This window comes from Heptranchias perlo, chromosome 12 (assembly GCF_035084215.1).
Source record: "Heptranchias perlo isolate sHepPer1 chromosome 12, sHepPer1.hap1, whole genome shotgun sequence".
NCBI lineage: Eukaryota > Metazoa > Chordata > Chondrichthyes > Hexanchiformes > Hexanchidae > Heptranchias > Heptranchias perlo.
The window spans coordinates 47130616-47156920 of NC_090336.1; the positions used below are offsets into that span (position 1 = coordinate 47130616).

General features: G+C 43.4%; 1 protein-coding gene across 1 annotated transcript; it reads left to right on the forward strand.

Moving 5' to 3' along the window:
* Nucleotides 1-5250: 5250 nt before the first annotated feature.
* On the forward strand, nucleotides 5251-11107 carry fibinb (fin bud initiation factor b). The gene has a single exon (XM_067994083.1). It carries the CDS (start codon nucleotides 5821-5823, stop codon nucleotides 6436-6438), a length of 618 nt encoding a protein of 205 aa, XP_067850184.1. The 5' UTR covers nucleotides 5251-5820; the 3' UTR covers nucleotides 6439-11107.
* The last annotated feature ends 15198 nt before the right edge of the window (nucleotides 11108-26305 follow it).

The following is a 26305-nucleotide window of genomic DNA, read 5'->3' on the forward strand; positions in this document are numbered from 1 at the left end:
CATTTCTGACCTTATGATGGAGGGAAGGTCATTGATGAAGCAGCTGAAGATGGTTGGGCCCAGGACACTGCCCTGAGGAACTCCTGCAGCAATGTTCTGGGGCTGAGATGATTGGCCTCCAACAACCACTACCATCTTCCTTTGTGGTAGGTATGACTCCAGCCACTGGAGAGTTTTCCCCCTGATTCCCATTGACTTCAATTTTACTGGGGCTCCTTGGTACCACACTCGGTCAAATGCTGCCTTGATGTCAAGCATGTAGATGAGAAATAGATGGGGGCCAAGGATAGATCCTTTGGGGACACCAAGGGTAACAGTGTGGGAGCGGGAAGAGAAGCCATTGCAGGTGATTCACTGGCTATGACTGTATAGATAAGAATGGAACCAAGCGAGTGCAGTCCCACCCAGCTGGACGATGGAGGAGAGGCATTGGAGGAGGATGGTGTGGTCAACCATGTCAAAGGCTGCAGACAGGTCGAGAAAGATGAGAAGGGATAGTTTACCATCATCACATAGGATGCCATTTGTGACTTCGATAAGAGCCATTTCAGTACTGTGGCAGGTGCGGAAACCTGATTGGAGGGATTCAAACATGGAGTTGTGGGAAAGATGGGCACGGATTTGGGAGGCGACATCATGTTCAAGGACTTTGGAGAGGAAAGGAAGGTTGGAGATGGGGCGGTCGTTTGCAAGGACAGAGGGGTCAAGGGTGTTTTTTTTGAGGAGGGTGTGATGATGGCAGATTTGATGGGGGGGATTAAGAGGACCTCATTTACAGAACTTACCAACATTAATAAGGGGAGAAGAGGAGGGAGGGAAGGAGGAAGAGGAAGAAGAGGAGGGAGGGGAGGAGGAAGAGGAGGGAGAGCAATAGAGGAGGGAGAGAGGAGACGGAGAGGGGAGGAAAAGAAGGGAAGGAGAGAGAAGGTAGGGGGAGGAGAGGGATGGGAAGAGAGGGGGAAAGAGAGGAGAGAAAGAGGGGGGAATTGGGGAGGAGTGGAGTGGAGGAGGGATGGAGATGCTTTTTAATCTATCTCCTAGTCCTTGTAATATCCCTGGAGGTTTATATATTTTTTCAAACCAAATTGTAACCCTTCTTTCAAATAAGACATTCAACTGAGGCCCCGACTACTCTCTCAGATGAAGTAAAAGATCCCATGGCACTATTCAAAGAAGCTCAGGAGAGTTCTCCTGGTATTCTGGCCAAAATTTTTGCCTCAAATAACAACATTAAAACATGTTAGCTGCTCATTTTTCTCATTGTTGTTTGTGGGATCTTGCTGTATGCAACTTGGCTGCTTCCTTTGCCTACAAAACAACGGTGACTGCACTTCAAAAGTAAGTAATAGGCTGTCAACTGCTTTGGGTCATTCCGATGATGTGAAAGGTACTATACAAATCCAAATTTTTTCTTTCCTGTTGCATTATCTGTGGTTATCCCTTTCTCACTGCTTTCAACCAGTCTCCCTCTCACTAACAGTCTCGGATGAGTCCCTGCTACTTCCTGCTCCTCACCGCCTACACATTCTTCCATACTTTGGAATGATTAAACTTGGGATATCCTCCCAACACTCTAGCTCTTCCAAGATATTTTATCATTCTCTGAATGCGCTTTATTTGGACTTCAGCCACAATTTGGGCCTTGGCCCTTGCTGCTGCTCGTTATTGCTTCTAATTTCAGTTCAGTCTGTCACAGTACTTGTTCAAATCCTGTTCTTGTTGCTTTTCCAGCACTATATTCATAGGTAAAGTGCCTAAACCCTTAAGTAATCGTTCACTGAAATGAATGGCTGCTGAGCAGTGAGTATTTCCCTATCTACACCACACTATGAGAGGTAACCTCAAGCTTAACCCTACATAACGTTTCCATTTTCAGGCAAATTTTCAAAATTGGCCACACAAAATGTTATCCTCTTCCTGACTATAATTTAATCTCTCCAAAGACAAACATCTCTCTCATTCCACCCCTAGGGAACCCCCCACCCCCCAACATTCTCTGACTAGACAATTTCCTCTCGAGATCATAGGCAGAAGCTGCTGTAAATCCTCTTCACTCATTGTTCAGTCACTGTTCATCTGCACTACTTAAGGCTTTTTGTATATGCAAACTTTGTTCATGTTTATATGTGCAGATCAAACCAGAAATATGTATAATTCAGACTGAAAGCATGAGAGCTGAAGACCCTGCACATTTATTCATCAACATATAAATCTACACACTTCACAAGGCTGCACTGCTAGGTCTCTCTGCTCTTTGTTCTTGGCTGGGAAAGTTGCAACATAATTTCAATCATGATATGTTGTGGTAAAACAGCAATTTTTTTTCTGATTAAAAATATTAAAATCTGTATGATTAAAATTATGCATTATTTAAAAATACACTGCAAAAGCACCAGTTCAAAATACCTGATGTTTCTGGAATCAATTGTGCATTCAATAGTTCACTATTTGGAAACAAACTTATGTTTCATTACAATTTAGCACACTGTGAAAGTATTGCTTACATTTTCCTTACTATATTTTCACTAAGGAGGTACACAGCAAAATACTGAAAAGAAATACTAAGGGTGAATTTATACTGAGACCAGTGGCTGCGTGTCTATTCAGCTAGGCAATACCCTGTTTATATGCTGCCTGCCTCAAACGGTAGTTCACTTGCCCAGGAAAACACACTCCAGCAGTTAAAATTTATGTGTAGAGAAAATGGATGGGGGCATCTGCACTCTCTAAGCATTTATAACTCTGGGCAGGTTTAAAAGTGCCCAAGAAACACTCTAAGCAGTTTTAAAACTAGATCTGAAATTATACTCCATGCAGCATCAAATCTAACTGGTGTGAAACTGCCTCCTCCAGGGGCTCTCACAATAGCCCTCTCAAGATTCACTGGACGTGGACTTATGGTGCAACTTGAGTGTGGCTGCCAAACAGAAACAACTTCATAGCTATGCTCAAGTTGCAATATAAACACACTGAGACTTAGAGAAAAATAGGGGATAAATAAGCCTGGGAGCATATTTTTATTGGTACTCTGTTTTAGTCATATGGCATTAAGAACTAGTGTACAATAGTGTACAGTTTCCACCATTTTATTAACGACAGGAGTCTTAAAAATTCCATACACATTTCTATTGGAAAATATAGCACATAATGAGGTCTCTCTTTTATTGTTCAGCTTAAAGCAATCAGTATGCTCACCAAGTGAATGTCCGTACAGAAAAAAAATACATTAAGGTAATAAATATCAACATTGCCTTGTAAAATTAATCTTATTTTTATTTATGTGCATGTCACTAGCAAAGCCAGCATTTATTGCTCGTCCCTAGAGAAAATGATGGTGGGCCTTTTTCTTGAACTGCTGCAATCCATGTGATGAAGGTACTCTGACAATGCTGTGAGGTAGGGAATTGCAGGATTTTAATCCAGCAACAATGAAGGAACGGCAATGTATATCCAAGTCAGGATGGTTTGTGACTTGGAGGGGAACTTGGAAGTGATGGTGTTCCCATGCACCTGCTGCCCTTGTCCTTCTGGGTGGTGGAGGTTGCAGGTTTGGTAAGTGGTATTGAAGAAGCCTTGGTGGGTTGCTGCAGTGCATCCTGTAGATAGCATATACCGCAGCCATGGTAACTTTTGGTGGAGGGGGTGGATGTTTAAGCTAGTGGGTGAAGTGCTGATCAAGTGGACTGCTTTGTCCTGGATGATGTCGAGGTCCCTGAGTGTTGTTGCAGCTGCAACAATCCAGGCAAGTGGAGAGTATTCCATCACACTCCAATGTTGTGGGGCTGAGATGATTAGCCTCCAACAACCACAACCATCTTCCGTTGTGCCAAGTATGACTCCAGCCATTGGAGAGTTTTCGCCCTGATCCCCATTAACTTTGGTTTTACAAAGGCTCCTTGGTGTCACACTTTGCCAAATGCTGCTTTGATGTGAAGAGCAGTCACTCTCACCTCACCTTTGGAATTCAGCACTTGTGTCCATGTTTAGACCAAGGCTATAAGGAATGGTCCTAGTAGAACCCAAACTGATCATGGGTGAAAACTTCTGATGCCCTATTCATAATAGTAGCTCCAGCAAAAGTACTTAAGTACTGGTGGTAAATTAATAAAAGTAAAATGTTACCAGAACAATAGCAAATACTTGGTTTTGAGGTTCTGATTCATTTCACTTTTTGTGGGTCCAATTGTTCCTAAAAAAATAAGCTAATTGTTTAGCGTTGACCTAAAAATTGTTTTAACTGAAAATAAGGACTTGAATAAGTGATGCAATCAGTGATTACATATTCCGGAAAACGTGAGTGTTGAAAGGAACGGCAGTGTTGTTAAGTGTTGGATTCACGGTACTCGGATAATTTGTTTTGTTTATCCGGGGTCAGTGTTACATAAACCCACTTTTTAAGGTGCATTAGCTACATGTTGTTGCAATCTGTTTTAGCTGTTACGTGAAAACGTAGCTGCAATACAGGAACCAGCCAGTTGCCTTTAGTACCGCTACTACAGTTTGACACACACAATCTTTTAAAATTAAAAAAAGAACATATTGAAGTTCACCACAGGTCCGTCAGCATCTGTAACGAGAAAAAAAAATGGGTTATGGTTTGGATGTAAACTCTTAGCCAGAAAGATTCAAACGAAGGGGCTATATCCTGAACCTTAACCCCTCTTTTCTCGTTACAGATGCCAACTGACCTGTTGTGCACTTTTTGTTCTTATTTCATTTTTTCTTGTTATTTATTTTAAATAAAGACTTTGTTTTTTTTCGTGCCAGTACCATTGTCTGGGTTTGTGTAATCCATAGTTAAAATTGTGAAACAACTCAATCGGTTTACACCTCGACTCGTACAAAAGCAGCAAAATAGCTTCCAAAGTTTCCATCCACCACAGAGTAAAAAGTGGTTTGATATTTCAATGTTAGAAAAATGAAGGTTACGTAGGTTAGTGAGAGGAGGTTGTAAATGAAGTTTGTGTATATCTCAGTGAGCTAGAAATGCGGCTGCCGTAGGACCCTTCTTTATCGATATCAAATCCGTGACTTTTTTTGGAGGTTAATACTTTACTAGCTGGAGACAGAAGCGCTAAGAAGTGGGTCCGTTCGGAAATTTAAGCCTATGAGTTGTTGCGCTGGTTACCTACGAGTGTCCGAAAATGAGCTGAAATCATTTTGTTTATTGAAAAGATTTGTGTTTTAAATCGTGCCGTCATCTTAGATGAAAATGTCAGCTCCAAGATAAAAATCGCTGGTTTCGGATGTGTTCTGGTAACTAAAAGGGAGGGCGGGTCACCCTATGAACTCTTAAAAGGCGCAAAGTACGGTTGCCAACACAGAGGAAAAGGAGAGCTCTGTTTTAAAAAAAAAGCCACCACGATTCTTCCTCAAACAGAATTTTTTTTAAATTAAAGCAAATACAGGGATAGTGGCAGTCTATGGAGACAGCGCTAAAATCTGTGGCCGCCTCCCCTGGGTCGGCAATCTGAAAGCGGACACGCCGCCAAACTATCCTCGCAACCAAGTTGGCCTGTTTGGAGAGTCTGTCAGAAGGCAGGGCACGTCATTTAAGATTTCCATATTTTTCCTCATCTACACTGGCGACTGAACAGAAACACTTGTTGAAAAAGAGAGACGTGGAAAGAAGAGGGCTTAAAAAAAAACCACACACACAACTCAAATTACACCTTACGGCTGGATTGCCGAGGAATCATTGGTCGGAGACGGGAGAAGAGACTTGACGGGGGTGTTCCACAGGGGGTCCTACAATGGGAAAAAACTTGTTTCCAAAAGGTCTGAACAGTCGCTCCTTCTGAACGGCGGGTTGGATTAAAGATGCTGGGTCTGAACGTGTTCTATGTCAGCCTTCTGTGCTCCCTAACGCAGGGTTTTTTCACTGGACCCCTCCACCCGGAGATGTCTAATGGCACTTTTCATCACTACTTCGTACCGGATGGGGACTATGAAGAAAACGATGATCCCGAAAAGTGTCAAATGCTTTTTCAAGTTTCCGACGACCGACGTTGCGGGATTGAAGCCGACCTGGAGACTTTTCTGAAAGAGGAGATGACCATCATCAAGAGGCAAGTGGAGGACGCGGCGAGGGTGTTGGAAGGGGTCGGGAAAAGCATTGCCTACGACCTGGACGGGGAGGACAGCTATGGGAACTACCTGCGCAGGGAAGCCACGCAGATCGGAGATGCTTTCACTCACTCGGACCGTTCTCTGGTCGAGCTGGAGATGAAATTCCGACAGAGCCAAGAAAACGAGGTGAGGGAAGTGAACAAGATTAACGACGAGGTGGTGCACATGCTCTATCACACCAGAGAGATTCTGAGGGAGACACTAGAGATCTCGTCTGGGTTAAAAGATAAACACGAACTTCTCACCCTAATCGTCAGAAGTCATGGGACAAGGCTGAGCAGACTGAAGAATGATTATATGAGAGGCTAAGATCTGAACCGCAATGGACGAACTTCCTACGTTCTCCCATCCTTTAGTAATAACATTTCATTACTTCTACAGCATATTTATCAAATTCTATTGGCGTAATGTGAGATTTGACTGGCAACATGTGTAAATGATTTTTATCCCTCACTTTACATTGAATATAAACTTAACATATTGCATATCAAGTCGGTATTGTGGCCAGCGTTCCTATTTAAAGCGAGGAGGTTGTCAAACGGTTCCTTGTTATCCTGCAGATTTTGCAGTGTTTGTCAAACATTAATTGTTGTACATGTTTTCGCCTCTTTAAATATATCCTGATCTGTTTCACCTAAAACACCGCAGGCAGGTACAAAGTATTTTAATACAAAAAAAATAAAGGTTTCACCGCGATTGAAGAGTAGAGCGCTTGGAGTAAACGTCAGTCGTTGCAGATGTATGTCATTTTAAGTGTGTCAAAATTAAGGCATTATAGATCTTTATTCGGTTCCTGAACCCTAATTACATTGGAAATCAAAAATTAAAGCGGAATGAACATTTAGAAAACCCAGGCACTAGGCATAGATATTATATCTGCCACCTTCGGACTGCACAGGTCATGACAAATGACTATATGCCGCACTGCTCGATTACAACAATCCGACAGCTTTGATTGATGATATGCTTTAAAAGTCTGAATTTGGCAACAATTTCCGCCCTACGCCCAAGTGGTAAAACACAGCAACCCCGTATCTAGTTAATGTTTGTTTTCTCAACGTGTCTTGTGGTTGGACCTTTTGCAGTTAGCTGTAGGCTTTCTTTTTTTGCGGACGCAGGTTTAAATCACACGCTTATGAATAAGCGTTTGAAAGCGTGTATTGTTGAATGGTTCAGAAGACGGAATTTGGCGATAATATGCTGGAACCTGAGCCCTCACACCGTCTGACGGATACTGGCGCGCGTTATTTGCCACGGGCGGCGCTGTTACCGTAGACACCACAAAAATGTTTTCGCCGCTTAGGGCATTTTTTAAATGTAGTGGGGGTATCATTGCAACATGTAAAACGGTCAGATTTAAAGAACCAGTGGAAGTAAAATTCTACTTCTCCCCACCAGAATCCTTTTTAAACAGAAGCTCTACACCGAATCTCATTTTTATTTCAACTGATCTTGAGTGCTCATAACACAATGAAGGAATTTGACTTGTAAAAGCGTTGAATCTTAAAGTAGGGCAGCACTGAATTAACAAGATCTGCATAGCGGTTTGGGTTATTGATTGAATAGCTATTGATGCTGGTTCTGATTTCACGTTATCAGATTCTGTAATTCTCCCAAGCTAACATCGCTAAGATTCATTATCTTAATAAAAAGACACATTCTAGACGAAAAAAGGATGCTCAATCATAAATTCTGTTTTTAAAAAAGGGATCTTAATGGAAACTCTCCCTTTTGGGCAACCCGTTTATTGGTGGACTTTACTGTAGAGCTGGAGCTTTATCTAATCTTAAAAGGGGATATAATTGAACATTGAAATAATACTTTTCACCCGTAAACGCCCAGTTCCACTAAAGCTTCAGTTAAAGTGCTATTTTGGCAGGACATGAAATGGTTTCCGGTGCACATCAACACAAAAAAAGTCTGGTTTTAATCTGACTCCCCAAGACAATAAAAGCAAACCAAGAGGCCATCTCACATCACTTGGGCTTAGTACCAAGTGGAGTATAACTCCAGTCCATTGTGAAACCTGTTTTTGAAAGTGCTCAGGCTTGTTATAAACTTAGTCTTGAGTCATTTTACAGAGCGGGTATTAGCAATCATATTCTGCTAACGTGAATAGCTGGTGGAAATCTGCGCATGGGCAGTGCTCTCTTCATGCAAGTTGTAACTCACCACACCTCATTCAAGTTTTCCGATGGTGTTTTACATTCTACAATTACCAGTCCAGCACTGGTAACTGTGCAATGTGAAGTAAAGCTCGAGACCAAAGGCTAGAGTTATATTACAGCAGTGACGATATACTCTGCCCAACACTCCCTGTGGGGACCACCTGCTTTTTAAAATAACATCAAAAAGACAATACTAAGTTTATGAAGTGTCAACAAATTACCTGAGCACTTCATAAAACTGGTTTCACTTCACATTGAAGTTATACGGCAGATAGTGGCAAGCCCGAGTGGTGTGTCACAGCCTCCTGGAGAGGGTTTCGCACCACTTCGGTTAAGCTTAGTCTATTTTAGAGTCCGAATGGAACCTGACTACAGTTATGTTCCACTTTGTCGTCAACGCAAATCCAAAACTGGTTGTGAAATCCATGTGAAAGTGGCGGTAAAAAAGTAGCCTATGATAGCTTTAGTGGAACTGGGCGTTCGCTGGTGAAAAGTATTATTTCAATGTTCAATTATATCCCCTTTTAAGATAAAAAGTAGGCAATGGTCATGTTCATCTGTCAGTTCTTATTCCCAATTAGAAAATAATAGCAACTCAGAGTTCCTTATTTGTCCTTCACCTGTCTAAAGATAACGAATAAAGAGTATTTCTCAAATTTTAATGTTTAATTATTAACTTGTGTTTTTATGATCTGTATAAGACGAAGTCCGATTCCCCCATTCCAAACGACTTGTAGAGGTACTCAAGCCTTCTAACTGCGGCCGTGAGATACTAGTATTTTGGTACCAGCACGGTACCAAATATTCTCCATCCCATAACTATCTCCCAAACATTCCTCACTTCTCTCTCCAAAAAAGGTTAATCTGGTCCTTTCACCATCCGATTAATTTTCCTCAAGCAAATTAGATCAAATGCACACAATTTCAAAATAACCATGATCAGTATTTCTACCTGCGTTAAGGATGGAGAGCGCCATCAAAGTAGTCGAATTCTAAAAAGGGAAACAATTTGGGCCAGTTGCAGGTTTTGATATTTATTTTTCAAAATGTTTTGAAAAAAAAAAGCACACACGAAAGACAAGGCGAGAAGTCCAAGAAGACCGCGGCGATATCAAGGGGAGCTGAAGCCAGCGCAGCCTCCTCAAGCACATAAATGAGCGAGACATGACTCATTCAGAGGTCAGAAACGCCCACTAAAGCTAAGCCACTTAACCCTTTGGCTTATGTTGTGCAGCAAGCACTAACATTTCTGTGCACTGTATGGGAAACGTAAATAACTGTTTTGTACGTCATTTTATACTACAAATATGAGCCTAATTTAATGAATCATCTTTACATTAGTTATATTTTAGTTAAGATGAACACACAAATATTTCTAGATAATAGTTCAGGATGGGTAAAGACTACTGTTGTGTTAAATACAGCTGATAATTATATAGAATCATAGAAAGTTAAGGCACAGGAGGAGGCCAGTCAGCCTATCGCGTTAGTGTGGGCCGAAAAAGAGCTATCCAGTTTAATCCCACTTTCCAGCACTTTGACTGTCCTAACTAAATTGCACATACTTTGGAACAAATTAAAACATACAAAGCCTCACTATTACAAAAAAAAAATCGCAAACACGCACAGATAGGTGTGCACCTCAATTCTCAAAGTGTATTATGAAGATATCCCTCCCAGAAATTCCCAGTCTATATCTCACATCTTTGTAATCAAACGCCATAGTTCTGTGCATAAAATGCATTAACATTTGACAGACTCAGGCTACATTCTGGCACTGTTAGGCAGACGGGGTACCTATGTATACTTCGTGTATGCAAACTGAAATATATTTGTCTAGAATCTTTACACTTTCGATGTGGGGATTGTTGACTTGGAGGGTTAATGTAACTGAATAATTTTTTAAAAACAAATTAAAAATGTATTTTAAATGACATTACTCTTGACCAATCAGGAAGTAGCTGCCTCGCCCATTCTTAGTCAATAAGCAGAAAACTTGGCGACCAAGGAGCAAAATTCAGATCCCAAAAGGGCATGTCGCTAACAATTTGCTCCTCGATATGTTTATTGAAACTACTAGTGATATGTTTTCCACCCCAAACTTTCTTGATTACTGAATATACGCTTCTCAGTTCAACAGTGTATGAAGTCTCAAAAAGTATTTCCTCTGTAAATGTTAGATCATATGACGTGTCCCAAATTCGGGATTAATATGAAACATGTGTAAAAAGTTATTTTTTTACTATGTATTTAAACACTAACTATAAAGGTTTCAAAGATAGAGCAACGTATGTACGCGTGTCTAACGCCAATGTACTATGTGCACACATTCAGTGCATTATATGCTATCAAATTTAAGATATCGGGACCATTCTCAAACGTTGTTCAGTTTATTTGTACCACGCCGGTGTACACTCCGGTCAGTTCATTTCAGTGTTAGATGCATCTGCTAAATATTCTTTTGTGTTGAACAATATAAGAGGTTAGATTGGGCGATTTCAATCCCAAAACTAACAGCATTTTTATTTAAACCAAGTTTAAAATCTGTCAAAGATGTGCTCGTGTTAGATTAATTGTTATTTTGGGTTGCCGAACTATGAGATGGACTAAAGTGCTGTGGTGAATGGTTACCATTACTAGTGATAGATCAGAAGTCATGATATCGCAGTAGGCAAGATTACCGTGAAAATAGCGAGCAGTGCATCAATGTTCTGTTCGAGTTTTCTACTTTATTTTCGAAGAAATGTTGCTGTTCTGTTAAATTTGTTAAAGATAATCAGTACATTAAACTTCACATGAGGAAAAACTTTTCTACTTGTCAGCGTGGCTCAGTTGCTACTATTTTTGCCTCTCCGTTCGCAAGTCGTGGATTTAAGCGCCAGGGCAGGACTTGATCGCTCAAATAAAAACAGAAAATGCTGGAGAAGCTCAGCAAGTCAGGCAGCATCTGTGGAGAAAGAAACGGAGTTAGCGTTTCAGGTCGAAAACCTTTCGTCAGAACGGGAAGATGTTAAAAGAGTTAAAGTTTTTGAGCAAGTACTGAGCCAGGGAAAGGGAGGAGGGAGGAAGAGGGAGGGGAGGTAAGAACAAAGGGGAAGTTCTGTTATAAGGTAGAGGGCACCAGTGATTAAATCACAAAAGGGATGATGGTGCAAGGCAAGAAAGGTGGTAATGCGACAGGTTAAGAAACAAAAGATTGATCAGGAGAAGCTGTAAATGGCAGCAGCAGAACCATTACCAGCACTAGCTGACTGAAAAAATGGGAGCAGTGGTTATGACTGAAGTTATTGAAATCAATGTTGAGTCCGGAAGGTTGTAAAGTGCCTAAATAAAAGATGAGATGCTGTTCCTCAAGCTTACGTTGAGCTTTATTGGAACAATGTAAGAGGCCGAGGACAGAGAGGTCAGAGTAGGACTGGCAAGCGACTGGCAGGTCAGGGTCACACTTGCGGACTGAGCAGTGTTGTTCAGCAAAGCGATCACCCAATCTGCGTTTGTTCTCCCCAATGTAGAGGAGACCGCATTGTGTGCAGCGGGTACACTATATAGTTTCCAGTTCTCCGGCTTTAACTGTCTCTTTTTCACTGTGGATGTTCAGTCCCTCTACACCTCCATCCCTCACCAGGATGGCCTGCAAGCCCTCTGCTTCTTCCTTGAACGGAGGCCCAACCAGTCCCCATCCACCACCACCCTCCTCCGCCTGGCTGAACTTATGGTGAACAACTTCTCCTTAGACTCCATTCACTTCCTCCAAATAAAAGGTGTCGCTATGGGAACCCATATGGGTCCCAGCTATGCCTGCCTTTTTGTGGGTTACGTGGAACATTCCTTGTTTCAGTCCTACTCAGGTCCCCTCCCTCACCTCTTTTTCCGGTACATTGGTGATTGTATCGGTACCGTTTCCTGCTCTCGCCCCGAACTAGAACACTTCATCAACTTTGCTTCCAATTTCCATCCTTTCCCAGCCTTCACATGGTCCATTTCCAACTCTTCTCTTCCTCGACTTCACTACCTCCATTTCTGGGGATAGGCTGTCGGTGGGCCTAGAATATCTATTATAAGCGCACTGACTCCCACAACTACCTTGATTACACTTCCTCCCATCCCGCTTCCTGTAAGGACTCTATTCCCATCTCCCAGTTTCTCCGTCTCCGTCGCATCTGTTCCGACGATACCATCTTCCACACCAGTGCTTCCGATATGTCTTCCTTTTTCCTCAACCGAGGATTCCCCTCCACTGTAGTTGACAGGGCCCTCGACCGTGTCCGTCCTATTTCCCGTACTTCTCCCTCACCCCTTCACTTCCGGGACCATGATAGGGCCCCCCACTGCCCTCACCTTCCACCCCTGAAGCCTCCACATTCAACGTATTATACTCGGCCATTTCCACCACCTCCAGCGCGATCCCACCACCAAACAAATCTTCCCCTCCCTTTCAGCATTCCGAAGGGACCGTTCCCTCTGCGACACCCTAGTCCACTCTTCCATCACCTCCAACACCCGCTCTCCTCCCCGCGGCACCTTCCCGTTCGAGCGCAGGAGATGTAACACCTGCCCCTTCACCTCCTCCCTTCCTACCGTCCAGGGCCCCAAACACTTCTTTCAGGTGAAACAGCAGTTTACTTGTACTTCTTTCAGTTTAGTATACCGTATTCGCTGCACACAATGCGGTCTCCTCTACATCGGGGAGACCAAACGCAGACTGGGTGATCACTGTGCTGAACACCTCCGCAGTCTGCAAGCATGACCTTGACCTGCCAGTCGCTTGCCATTTTAATTCCCTGTCCCATTCTTACTCTGACCTCTCTGTCCTCGGCCTCTTACTCTGTTCCAATGAAGCTCAACGTAAGCTCGAGGAACAGCACCTCATCTTTCGTTTAGGCAATTTATAACCTTCCGGACTCAACAATGATTTTACTAACTTCAGATCATAACCACTGCTCCCATTTTTTCGGTCAGCTAGTGCTGGTAATGGTTCTGCTGCTGCCATTTACAGCTACTCCTGATCAATCTTTTGTTTCTTAACCTGTCCCATTACCACCCTCCTTGCCATGCCCCATCATCCCTTTTGTCATTTAATCACTCGTGCCCTCTACCCTATCACAGACCTTCCCCCTTTTGTTCTTTCCTCCCCTCCCTCTCCCCTTTCCCTGGCTCTGTACTTGCTCAAAAACTTTAACTCTTTTAACATCTTCCAGTTCTGACAAAAGGTCTTTGACCTGAAACATTAACTCTGTTTCTTTCTCCACAGATGCTGCCTCACTTGCTGAGCTTCTCCAACATTTTCTGCTTTTATTTCAGATTTCCAGCATCCGCAGTATTTTGCTCTTTATCACTCAATCTGGGCTAACACTTCAGTCTAGTACTGAGGGAGTGCTGCACTGTCAGAAGTGCCACCACAGATTGAGTTGTTAGACAGACAGAGCCTCGGTTTGTGTTCAGATGCTTGTGGCACCACTTGAAAAGCAGGGGAAGTATCCTGGCCAACATTTATTCAACCAAGACCATCAAAACAGATTAACTGGCCATTTATCTCGTTTTTTGTGTGACCATATTGGCTGCTGTGCTTGACTACATAACAACAGTGATTACACTTCAAAAGTAATTCACTGGTTGTGAGGCATTTTGGTACATGAAAGGCGCTGTATAAACGGAAGCTCTTTCTTTCTTACAGTGCAACAAGCCAGCAATCCACTGCAAAGCTAGAGACAGCAACATAAATTTGAAAAGTAAAGTGTACTACATCCCAACAGTGAGGAATTCAAATTTTTAAACAGTGTTAAATAAAGAGGCATTGGGAAGTCCAAAGTTTGAACCTTGGTCTCTTATATAGTGCTCAGGCATTTGAACCCGACTGATTTTCCCTTCCGTCCCCTTAATGCTGCATTAGAGGAAGGGAAAATCAACAGGGGTTCTCTCTCGTGACCATTACACAATAACTCCTACTGGAAAAGTAAATGTATTTGGACGCAGGGTGAGAACAGGGTTAGGCTTGGCTGTGATGGACCTAAGGTCAAATAGCCTACTGACATATGAGTAATGGCTACTTGGGAGAGGTATCAGAGGACATCTGCTATTTATGACCCCATGCCCCAGTAAGAGACTCAACACTTAGGAGGGGTGCAATTAGGGAAAACTAAAGGAAAAAAGTAAGCGGGTTCTTCAGTTGTTACAATGTTTAAAAAGTGTGAATTAGTTATTAAAATGTGATCAGCATTCAAATATCTTTTAGAGATAAAATTTTAAATATTCTGTTACCACTGAATAATATTACAACTGGGGTTTTAAAGTATATGGTGTTCAGAAATCTGAACTATGCTTTGTCACACCAATGTTTCCTTCTGGATTATGGAGTATATATATTTTAGTGAAAGTGTTTCTATATCTTGGAATATTACAGCACAGAAATGGGCCATATCTATCTATTTGTTTTAAACACCCTGGTGATATTTTGCAAAATATAGTTAAGCCCTTATTCAGCATGAGCCATATTTTAAAAAAAAATTCTCCTATATTTTTGAATGATTCTGGAATTCACATTTATCAGGATTGTTTTGATTGAATGGTGTGACTGGTAGAAAATTATAGAGAAAATATAAATCTTGGATGCATTTTTTTTTAAAAACAAAAAATGCATTTGCAACATTTCATGTCAGCAGTAGGGTGGTTTAATTAAATTTAAGTCAGCAGATAAGTGATGGAAAACAATGGGACAAAGCGATGTCATTATTTCCATAAACTGAACATTCTGCTCAGTTTCTGAGCCATTAATCAAATAAAATGGAAAAAAAAGGTGTTAGTCATGCTGTGACAGATGAGTAGGCGGTGTCAAAATAATGTCAACCCCTTGGGTTGAAAAAATACTGACAAAGGTTTGAAAACTATTATACTCAAAATAGGTCAAAAAAAGCAAACAGTACCTCCCATGCCCCCAAACACCACCCCTATGGTAACTCAACAAGGTTATTTAGTGAGAAGCTGAGGCATACAATCCAGGAAGGTCCAAGAATTGAATTCCCAATCTGTGCTGATTTATTTGATCTCAGTCGAAGCAACAGTAGGGACATCATAACTGGTTTCAGCATTCTTGTGTTTGGGAGGGGGAAATCGGCTAGAAATTTCACTCTTGGTTGTTATCCAGTGACCCCTGCTGGAAATAAGCGTGTGAGACCATCGGGTGAGAGCAGAATTCGGATTGGCTGTGATGCATCGTGCAGCTGAATTGTCTGCAGGAACTCACTGTCATGGCATATAAATTAATACTGGTCGCTTAGGTAAGGTATCAGTGGGCAACCAGCACCTGTGGATCTATTCTTCAGCTAGAAGTAAACTTCTTCCAGGGACAAAGGGTGAAAAATCAGCAAACAAAAACTAAGGACTGGCTTCCCCTATGGGCCACTGGTTAAACGCACCACTCAATGTGGTACTCAACTGCACAGACCAGGAAGATACCAGGTCTGTGCTCAATTACATGATATCAACTAGGCAGGTGTTATATTTGGCCTCAGTGCCTCTGTGAGTACAAGATAGACATCGATGGACATCGATGCCCTCCACAGTTGAATAGCCTATTGACAATCCATTCAGGCTCACTCATGAAGAATATTAAATTGGGCAGTCAGCACCTTCAGGAAAGGAGGGCTAAAAAGGAGAAAATAAGAGGGAAAATATAAAATTCAACCACCCAAAAAAAAAAATCCAGATTTTTTTTAAAGAAACAAACACTGGCTCTACAATGGTGTAGCTTTATGCACTTCTAGGAAAAAGTGTCTGGCTACCTAATCAAAGATACCATATTCACTGTATACGGGATACTAGGTATGAACACGAAACTCGTCTTTGATAGGAGGGGGAGGGTGAACAGCCAAAGGTCATGGTCCATATTGGTACCAACGGCATAGATAGAAAGAAGGAGGAGGTCCTGCAGGCAGATTTTAGGGAGTTAGGAAAGAGATTAAAAAGCAGGACCTCAAAAGGTAGTAATCTCCGGATTACACCGGTGCCACGCGCTAGCGAGTATAAAAATAGGATAGAGCAGATGACTCCTTGGCTGGAGAGATGGTGCAGGAGGGAGGGTTTTAGATTGCTGGGGCATTGGGACCAGATCTGGGGGAGGTGGGAACTGTACAGGCCAGACGGGTTGCACCTCAACGAAGCTGGGACCAATGTCCTGGCGAGGAGGTTTGCTAGTGCTGTGGGGGAGGGTTTAAACTAATTTGGCAGGGGGTGGGCACCAGGATGTAACATTGGAAAGGAGCAACAAGGTGCACAAAGGATTGGGAGAGAAAGATGGCACTAGAATAAGAAATAGAGTCATAGAGTCATACAGCACGGATAGAGGCCCTTCGGCCCATCGTGTCCGCGCCGGCCATCAGCCCTGTCTACTCTAATCCCATATTCCAGCATTTGGTCCGTAGCCTTGTATGCTATGGCATTTCAAGTGCTCATCCAAATGCTTCTTGAATGTTGTGAGGGTTCCTGCCTCCACAACCCTTTCAGGCAGTGAGTTCCAGACTCCAACCACCCTCTGGGTGAAAAAGTTCTTTCTCAAATCCCCTCTAAACCTCCCGCCTTTTACCTTGAATCTATGTCCCCTTGTTATAGAACCCTCAACGAAGGGAAAAAGCTCCTTAGTATCCATCCTATCTGTACACCTCAATCATGTCCCCCCTCAGCCTCCTCTGCTCCAAGGAAAACAAACCCAATCTTCCCAGTCTCTCTTCATAGCTGAAGCGCTCCAGCCCTGGTAACATCCTGGTGAATCTCCTCTGTACCCTCTCCAAAGCGATCATATCCTTCCTGTAGTGTGGCGACCAGAACTGCACACAGTACTCCAGCTGTGGCCTAACCAGTGTTTTATACAGCTCCATCATAACCTCCTTGCTCTTATATTCTATGCCTCGGCTAATAAAGGCAAGTATCCCATATGCCTTCTTTACCACCTTATCTACCTGTTCCGCCGCCTTCAGGGATCTGTGAACTTGCACACCAAGATCCCTCTGCCCCTCTGTCTTGCCTAGAGTCCTCCCATTCATTGTGTATTCCCTTGCCTTGTTAGTCCCTCCAAAGTGCATCACCTCGCACTTTTCCGGGTTAAATTCCATTTGCCACTGTTCCGCCCATCTGACCAACCCATCTATATCGTCCTGCAGACTGAGGCTATCCTCCTCGCTATTTACCACCCTACCAATCTTTGTATCATCAGCGAACTTACTGATCATACCTTTTACATTCATATCCAAGTCATTAATGTAGACCACAAACAGCAAGGGACCCAGCACCGATCCCTGTGGTACCCCACTGGCCACAGGCTTCCAGTCACAAAAACAACCTTCGACCATCACCCTCTGCCTTCTGCCACTAAGCCAGTTTTGTATCCAAAGTGCCAAGGCACCCTGGATTCCATGGGCTCGTACCTTCTTGACCAGTCTCCTGTGGGGGACTTTATCGAAGGCCTTACTGAAATCCATGTATACCACATCCACTGCGTTACCCTCATCCACACGCCTAGTCACCCCCTCAAAAAATTCAATCAAATTAGTCAGACATGATCTTCCCTTGACAAAGCCATGTTGACTATCCCTGATTAATCCTTGCTTCTCCAAGTGGAGACTAATTTTGTCCTTCAGAATTTTTTCCAATAATTTTCCTACCACTGATGTTAGGCTCACTGGCCTGTAGTTCCCCGGTTTTTCCCTACTCCCCTTCTTGAATAATGGTATTACATTAGCGGTTCTCCAGTCCTCTGGCACATCCCCTGTGGCCAGAGAGGTTCTGAATATATGTGTCAGAGCCCCCGCAATCTCCTCCTTTGCCTCACACAGTAGCCTGGGATACATTTCGTCCGGGCCTGGGGATTTATCCATTTTTAGGCCTGCTAAAACCGCCAATACCTCCTCCCGCTCGATGTTAATATGTTCGAGTATATCACAGTCCCCCTGCCGTATTTCTATGTCTACATCGTCCTTCTCCATAGTGAAAACAGATGCAAAAAATTCATTTAGAACCCCTCCTACATCTGCCGGCTCCACACACAGATTGCCATTTTTGTCCCTAATGGGCCCTATTTTTTCCCTAGTCATCCTCTTACCCTTAATATACTTATAAAACATCTTAGGATTTTCCTTTATTTTGCTCGCCAGTGTTATTTCATGGCCCCTCCTTGATCTCCTAATTTCTTTTTTAAGTATCCCCCTGCACTTTTTGTACTCCTCTAGGGCTTCCTCCGTCTTTAGCCTTTTGTATCTGCCAAAAGCCCTCCTTTTTTTCCTAATCCATTCTCGTATATCCCCTGACATCCAAGGTTCCCTGGAGTTCTTGGAACCACCCTTGACCTTTACGGGAACATGTTGCCATTGTATGGTCTCAATCTCCCTTCTGAAAGACTCCCATTGCTCCGATGCGGATTTTCCTACAAGCAGCTGATCCCAGTCCATTTTGGCCAGATCCTGCCTTATCCTATTAAAATCGGCCTTCCCCCAATTTAGAACCTTTATTTCCGGCCCCTCCCTGTCCTTTTCCATGACCACCTTAAATCTCACCGAATTATGGTCACTGTCACCAAAGTGCTCACCTACTAGCACTTCTTCCACTTGGCCGGCCACATTCCCTAGAATTAGGTCCAGTACCGCCCCCTCTCTTGTAGGACTTTCTACATGCTGGCTCAAAAAGCTCTCCTGGATGCACGTTAAGAATTTTGTACCCTCTAAGCCTTTTACACTCTGAGTATCCCAGTTAATATTGGGGAAGTTGAAATCCCCCACTATTATTACCCTATTATTTGCACAATTTTCTGAGATTTGCCTACATATCTGTTCCTCGATCTCCCCCTGACTGTTTGGGGGCCTATAGTACACTCCCATCAAAGTGCTTGCCCCCTTTTTGTTTTTAAGCTCCACCCATATGGCCTCATTAGAGGAACCTGCTAATATATCATCCCTCCTTATGGCAGTAATTGATTCTTTAATTAATATTGCGACCCACCCTCCTCTTATACCTCCCCCTCTGTCTCGCCTGAAGATTCTGTACCCCGGAATATTGAGCTGCCAGTCTTGCCCCTCCCTCAACCATGTCTCTGTGACAGCAACAATATCATACTCCCATGTGTTTATCAACACCTTCAGTTCATCCACCTTATTCGCAAGACTCCTTGCATTAAAATAGATGCCATCCAGCCTTGCCCTTACATATTTGCCCTGTCTTCCAAGCTGACTTGTTTTTTTCTCTATATTTGACTGCACATCACCCCCTATTGTAGCTCCACTCTGTATCCCATCCCCCTGCCAAGTTAGTTTAAACCCCCCCCAACAGTGCTAGCAAACCTCCCCGCAAGGATATTTGTCCCGCTCTGGTTCAGGTGCAACCCGTCCGACTTGTACAAGTCCCACCTTCCCCAGAAGCAGGCCCAGTGATCCAGGAAACTGAAACCCTCCCTCCTGCACCAACTCTTTAGCCACGCATTCATCTGTTCTATCCTCCTATTTCTATACTCACTAGCCCGTGGCACTGGGAGTAATCCAGAGATTACAACCTTTGAGGTCCTGCTCTTTAATCTGCTACCTAGCTCCCTAAATTCTTGATGCAGGACCTCATCTCCCTTCCTACCTATGTCGTTGGTCCCAATGTGGACCACGACCTCTGCCTGCTCACCCTCCCCCTTGAGAATGCCCTGTAGCCGCTGAGTGACATCCATGACCCTGGCACCAGGGAGGCAACAAACCATCCTGGAGTCACGTTTAGTATGCTATTAGATGGGATCATATTAAGAGGGAGTACAAGGAAGTCTAAGATTGGTTTACAGTGTATGTGTGTAAACGCACAAAGCGTGGTAAAAAAGCTTGGTGAGCTGCAGGCGCAAATAGCCACATGGGAATATTATGATGTGGCGATAACAGAGACCCGGCTCAAAAAAGGGCAGGATTGGGTACTAAATATTCCTGGATACAAGGTGTTCAGGAAAGACAGGGAAGGAAAAAAAGTTGGGGGGGGGTGGGGGTGGTGGCAGTATTAATTAAGGAGAATATTGCAGTGCTGGAGAGAGAGGATGTCCTCGAGGAGTCAACAACAGAATCTATTTGGTTAGAGTTAAGAAGTGCCATTACACTACTGGGTGTATTCTATAGGCCACCAACTAGTGGGAAGGATATAGAGGAGCAAATTTGCAGGGAAATTACGAGAGGTGCAAAAGCCATAGAGTAGTGATAACAGGGGACTTCAACTATCCTAATATAGACTGGGATAGTAATAATGAGGGGCAAAGAGGGGGAGGAATTTTTGAAGTGTGTTGAGGAGAACTTTCTTGACCAGCACGTTTCCGGCCCAACGAGGAAGGAGGCATTGCTGCATTTGGTTCTGGGGAATAAGGCAGGCCGAATGGAGCAAATGTCAGTGGGGCAACATTTAGGGAACAGCGATCACAGTATCATAAGGTTAAGAATAGCGATGGAAAAGGACATGGACCACTCTAAAGTAAAAATACTCAATTGGAGGAGAGCCAATTTCAGTGGGATGAGAACAGATCTGGCCCGGGTAAATTGGATTCAAAGATTGGCAGGCAGAACTGTAATTGAACAATGGGTGGTCTTTAAAGAGATGGTTTGGGTACAGCCTCGGTACATTCCCACAAGAAAGGTAGGGCAACTAAAGCCAGAGCTCCCTGGATGACAAAAGAGAGAGAAAGATGAAGCAGAAAAAAGGGGCGTATGACAGATGTCAGGTTGATAACACAAGTGAGAACCAGGCTGAATATAGAAAGTTCAGAGGGGAAGTGAAAAAGGAAATAAGAGGGGCAGAGAGAGAGTACGAGAACAGACTGGCGGCCAACATAAAAGGGAATCCAAAAGTCTTCTATAGGCATGTAAACAGTAAATGGGTAGTAAGAGGAGGGGTGGGGCTGATTAGGAAGCAAGAATCTATTCAGGGAGGCTGAGGGGATGGCCGAGATACTAAATGAGTACTTTGCATCTGTCTTTACCAAGGAAGACGATGCTGCCAGAGTCTCAGTAAAGGAAGATGTAGTTGAGATACTGGATGGGCTAAAAATTGATAAAGAAGGTACTAGAAAGGCTAGCTATACTTAAAGTAGATAAGTCACCTGGTTCAGATGCATCCTAGGTTGCTGAGGGAAGTAAGGGTGGAAATTGCGGAGGTACTGGCCAAAATTTTCTAAACATCCTTAGATATGGGGGGGTGGTGCCAGAAGACTGGGGAATTGCAAATATTACACCCTTGTTCAAAAAAAGTGTAAGGATAAACCTAGCATCTATAGGCTATTCAGTTTAACCTCGGTGGTGGGGAAAGGTTTAGAAACGATAATCTGGGACAGAATTAGCAGTCACTTGGACAAGTGTGGATTGATTAGGGAAAGCCAGCACGGATTTGTGAAAGGGAAATCACGCTTAACTAACTTGATTGAGTTTTTTGATAAGGTAACAGAGAGGGTTGATGAGAGCAATGCAGTTATGTGGTGTATATGGACTTTCAAAAGACGTTTGATCAAGTGCCGCATAATAGGCTTGTCATCAAGATTGAAGCCCATGGAATAAAAGGGGCAGTAGCAGCATGGATACAGAATTGGCTAAGTAACAGGAAGCAGAGAGTAGTGGTGAACAGTTATTTCTCGGACTGGAGGAAGGTGTACAGTGGTGTTCCCCAGGGGTTGGTTCTAGGACCACTGCTTTTCTTGATATATATGCACAATTTCCAAATTTTCAGATGTCACAAAACTTGGAAGTGTAGTGAACAGTGAGGAGGATAGAGATAGACATCAAGAGAGTATAGACAGGCTGGTGGCATGGCCGGACACGTGGCAGATCAAATTCAACGCAGAAAAATGTGAGCTGATACATTTTGGTAGGAAGAATGAGGAGAGGCAATATAAATTAAAGGGCACAATTCGAAAAGGGGTACAGGAACAGAGAGATCTGGGGGTATATGTATACAAATTGTTGAAGGTGGCAGGGCAGGTTGAGAAAGCAGTTAAAAAAGCATACGGGACCCTGGGCTTTATAACTAGAGGCATGGAGTACAAAAGCAAGGAAATCACGACGAACCTTTATAAAACACTGGTTTGGCCACAGCTGGAGTACTGCGTCCAGTCCTGGGCACCACACTTTAGGAAAGATGTGAAGGCCTTAGAGAGGGTGCAGAAGAGATTTACTCGAATGATTTCGGGGATGAGGGACTTTAGTTACTTGGATAGACTGGAGAAGCTGGGGTTGTTCTCCTTGGGACAGAGAAGGTTGAGAAGAGATTTGATAGAGGTATTCAAAATCATGAAGGGTCTAGACAGAGTAGATAGAGAGAAACTGTTCCCATTGGCAGAAGGGTCAAGGACCAGAGGACATAGATTTAAGATGATTGGCGAAAGAACCAAAAGATGACATGAGGAAAAACTTCTTTACACAGCGAGTGGTTAGGATCTGGAATACACTGCCCGAGGGGGTGGTGGAGGCAGATTCAATCATGGCCTTCAAAAGGGAACTGGATCAGTATTTGAAAGGAAAAAATTTGCAAGGCTACAGGGATAGAACGGGGGAGTGGGACGAGCTGGATTGCTCTTGCGTTGAGCCGGCACGGACTCGATGGGCCGAATGGCTTCCTTCCTTGCTGTAACCTTTCTATGATTCTGATAGCCATAGATTTTTTTTTCATTCATTCATGGGATGTGGGCTTCGGTGGCAAGGCCAGAATTAATTGCCCATCCCTAATTCCCCTCGAGAAGCTGGTGCAGAGCCGCCTTATTGAACTGCTGCAGTCTGTGTGGTGAAGGTACTCCCACAGTGCTGTTAGGTAGGGAGTTCTAGGATTTTGACCCAGCAACGATGAAGTAACGGCAATATATTTCCAAGTCAGGATGTTGTGTGACTTGGAGAGGAACGTGCAGGTGGTGGTGTTCCCATGCGCCTGCTGCCCTTGTCCTTCTAGGTGGTAGAGGTCACGGGTTTGGGAGGTGCTGTCAAAGAAGCCTTGGTGATTTGATGTAGTGCATCTTGTAGATGGTACACACTGCAGCCACGGTGCGCCGGTGGTGAAGGGAGTGAATATTTAAGGTGGTGGATGTGGTGCCAATCAAGCGGGCTGCTTTGTCCTGGATGGTATCGATCTTCTTGAATATTGTTGGAGCTGCACTCATCCAGGCATGTGGAGAATATTCCATCACAGTCCTGACTTGTGCCTTGTAGATGGTACAAAGGCTTTGGGGGGTCAGGAGGTGAGTCACTCGCCACAGAATATACAGCCTCTGACCTGCTCTTGTAGCCAGAGTATTTATGTGGCTGGTCCAGTTAAGTTTCTGGTCAATGGTGACCACCAGGATGTTGATGGTGGGGGATTCGGCGATGGTAATGCTGTTGAATGCAAAGGGGAGGTGGTTAAACTCTCTCTTGTTGGAGATGGTCTTTGCCTGGCACGAATGTTACTTGCCACTTATCAGCCCAAGCCTGGATGTTCTCCTGGTCTTGCTGCATGCAGGCACGGACTGCTTCATTATCTGAGGGGTTGCGAATGGAACTGAACACTGTGTTATCATCAGCAAACATCCCCAGTTCTGAACTTATGATGGAGGGAAGGTCATTGATGAAGCAGCTGAAGATGGTTGGGCCATCTTTCAGTACCCGACTGTCACAGTGTTTATATGTGGTGTCGATGGTAGTCATGATGTGGAGATGCCGGTGATGGACTGGGGTTGACAATTGTAAACAATTTTACAACACCAAGTTATAGTCCAGCAATTTTATTTTAAATTCACAAGCTTTCGGAGATTTTCTCCTTCCTCAGGCAAACATTTGCCTGAGGAAGGAGAAAATCTCCGAAAGCTTGTGAATTTAAAATAAAATTGCTGGACTATAACTTGGTGTTGTAAAATTGTTTACAACAGTGTTTATAGTCAGAGGTCTCAGCCAAATTCGATATCAAAATGGAGTCAGACTACCAGATGAGAAACTGCTGGCTGATTTTTGAAGTTCTCTTGGTTCTTTTAAAAAATATTACTTCAGTCATAAACTGTTTCTGGCCTGTGACATGGCATTAAATAAAAAATCATCAATTTAGTTTCAAAGTGTCAGTTATTTGGAATACTGTATTGTAGATATGAAAATAATTAAGTCATGTTCTATTTATACATTGTAGTAAACTTTTTTTTAAACATGTTTGTCAGGAATGTACTTGGAAACAAAATCCTGCACTCTAATAAAATGCATCAGCCTCCGGTAGTTAATCTTCAAGAGCACTGCTTTTTTTTTTGTCCTTGGCACTGTTCACAAGTTGAGTCTTTCATCTTGTAAAAATCTGAAAATTTATCCAAAAACAGATAAAAGATCCCTTCAATCCCAGTGTGTTGAGTTAGCTAATCTCAGAAAAGCCAGTGGTAAGGGTGCTGCAATTGGGATCCGCCTACTCGGAAGGGGAAAAAAATCAGCCAGGGTTTTGTATTCTTGTGACTCCTACTTACATAGAAAATAGGAGCAAGAGTAGGCCATTCGGCCCTTCGGGCCTGCTCCACCATTCAAAATGATCATGGCTGATCGTCTAACTCAGTACCCTGTTCCCACTTTTTTCCCATATCCCTTGATCCCTTTAGTATTAAGCATGCAACTGGAAGCATGCATGGACGCTGGGTCAGAACAGGATTGGACTTGGTTGTGATTCTTTACGTGGGCAAATAGCCCAACACTCACCATCAAGGCTCATACATTGATAATGGCCACTTGGGCACTATGCTGGAAGGAGCCTTTGGAACTACCTGACAGGAAAAAAAATCAACAGCATCAGTAGCAATGCAAGCTAGATATGCAGTTCCACCGGTCATTTGTATTACTGTGCAGCAAGGGAAGGTAAAACTCTGCATATATGCACTTGCGAGCCTACTGGCTTCTGACCCATGTCAATTTCTTTCTTCAGAGAAGAGCTGGCGAAATAGCTAGATCTTTTTAATTGCTAGAAATTGAAAGATGGCCCACTGCACCGCTCAAGTTTACAACAAAACATTTTAAAGGGCACCAGTTTAAAAAGTGTGTTTTAGAGAAAGCAAAACCATCTCCTGGAGATGATCTTTCAGAGCTCTTAGCATTGACCCATTGCATATCCATTAAACGTTTCAATGTAGGTAGGAGCGGAAGAATTAAAACAAAATATTGTCTGAATTTTGATAATACCGGGAGAAAACAACCAGTACCCACTTCATTAAAGCCACAGTCACCTTTTCTACCAAAAAGCTACCAAATTTGGCTAAAGTGAACAAACTTAAGATTGGAGTATTATTTTAAAATGAATGTCCCTTCCCTTGATCTCAGCAACACTTTAACAGATAGTTTTGCTGGGAGACATTCAAATGATATAGTTAAATTTTAGAAACAAACATAAAGGTATATTGCAAAAGACCACCTCCTTTTCTAACATGTTGTATAAAAGCTGTTTCACACAATTCTTTATTTTTTCGAGGGGGGAGCGGAGGCAATAGAATTATAGAACGTTACAGCAAAGAAACAGCCTATCACGTGATATCCCCACCATCACGGAAGCCAGTCTTCGGCCAATTCAATTCACTCCACGTGATATCAAGAAACGGCTGAGTGCACTGGATACAGCAAAGGCTATGGGCCCCGACAACATCCCAGCTGTAGTGCTGAAGACTTGTGCTCCAGAACTAGCTGCGGCTCTAGCCAAGCTGTTCCAGTACAGCTACAACACTGGCATCCACCCGACAATGTGGAAAATTGCCCAGGTATGTCCTGTCCACAAAAAGCAGGACAAATCCAATCCGGCCAATTACCGCCCCATCAGTCTACTCTCAATCATCAGCAAAGTGATGGAAGGTGTCGTCGACAGTGCTATCAAGCGGCACTTACTCACCAATAACCTGCTCACCGATGCTCAGTTTGGGTTCCGCCAGGACCACTCGGCTCCAGACCTCATTACAGCCTTGGTCCAAACATGGACAAAAGAGCTGAATTCCAGAGGTGAGGTGAGAGTGACTGCCCTTGACATCAAGGCAGCATTTGACCGAGTGT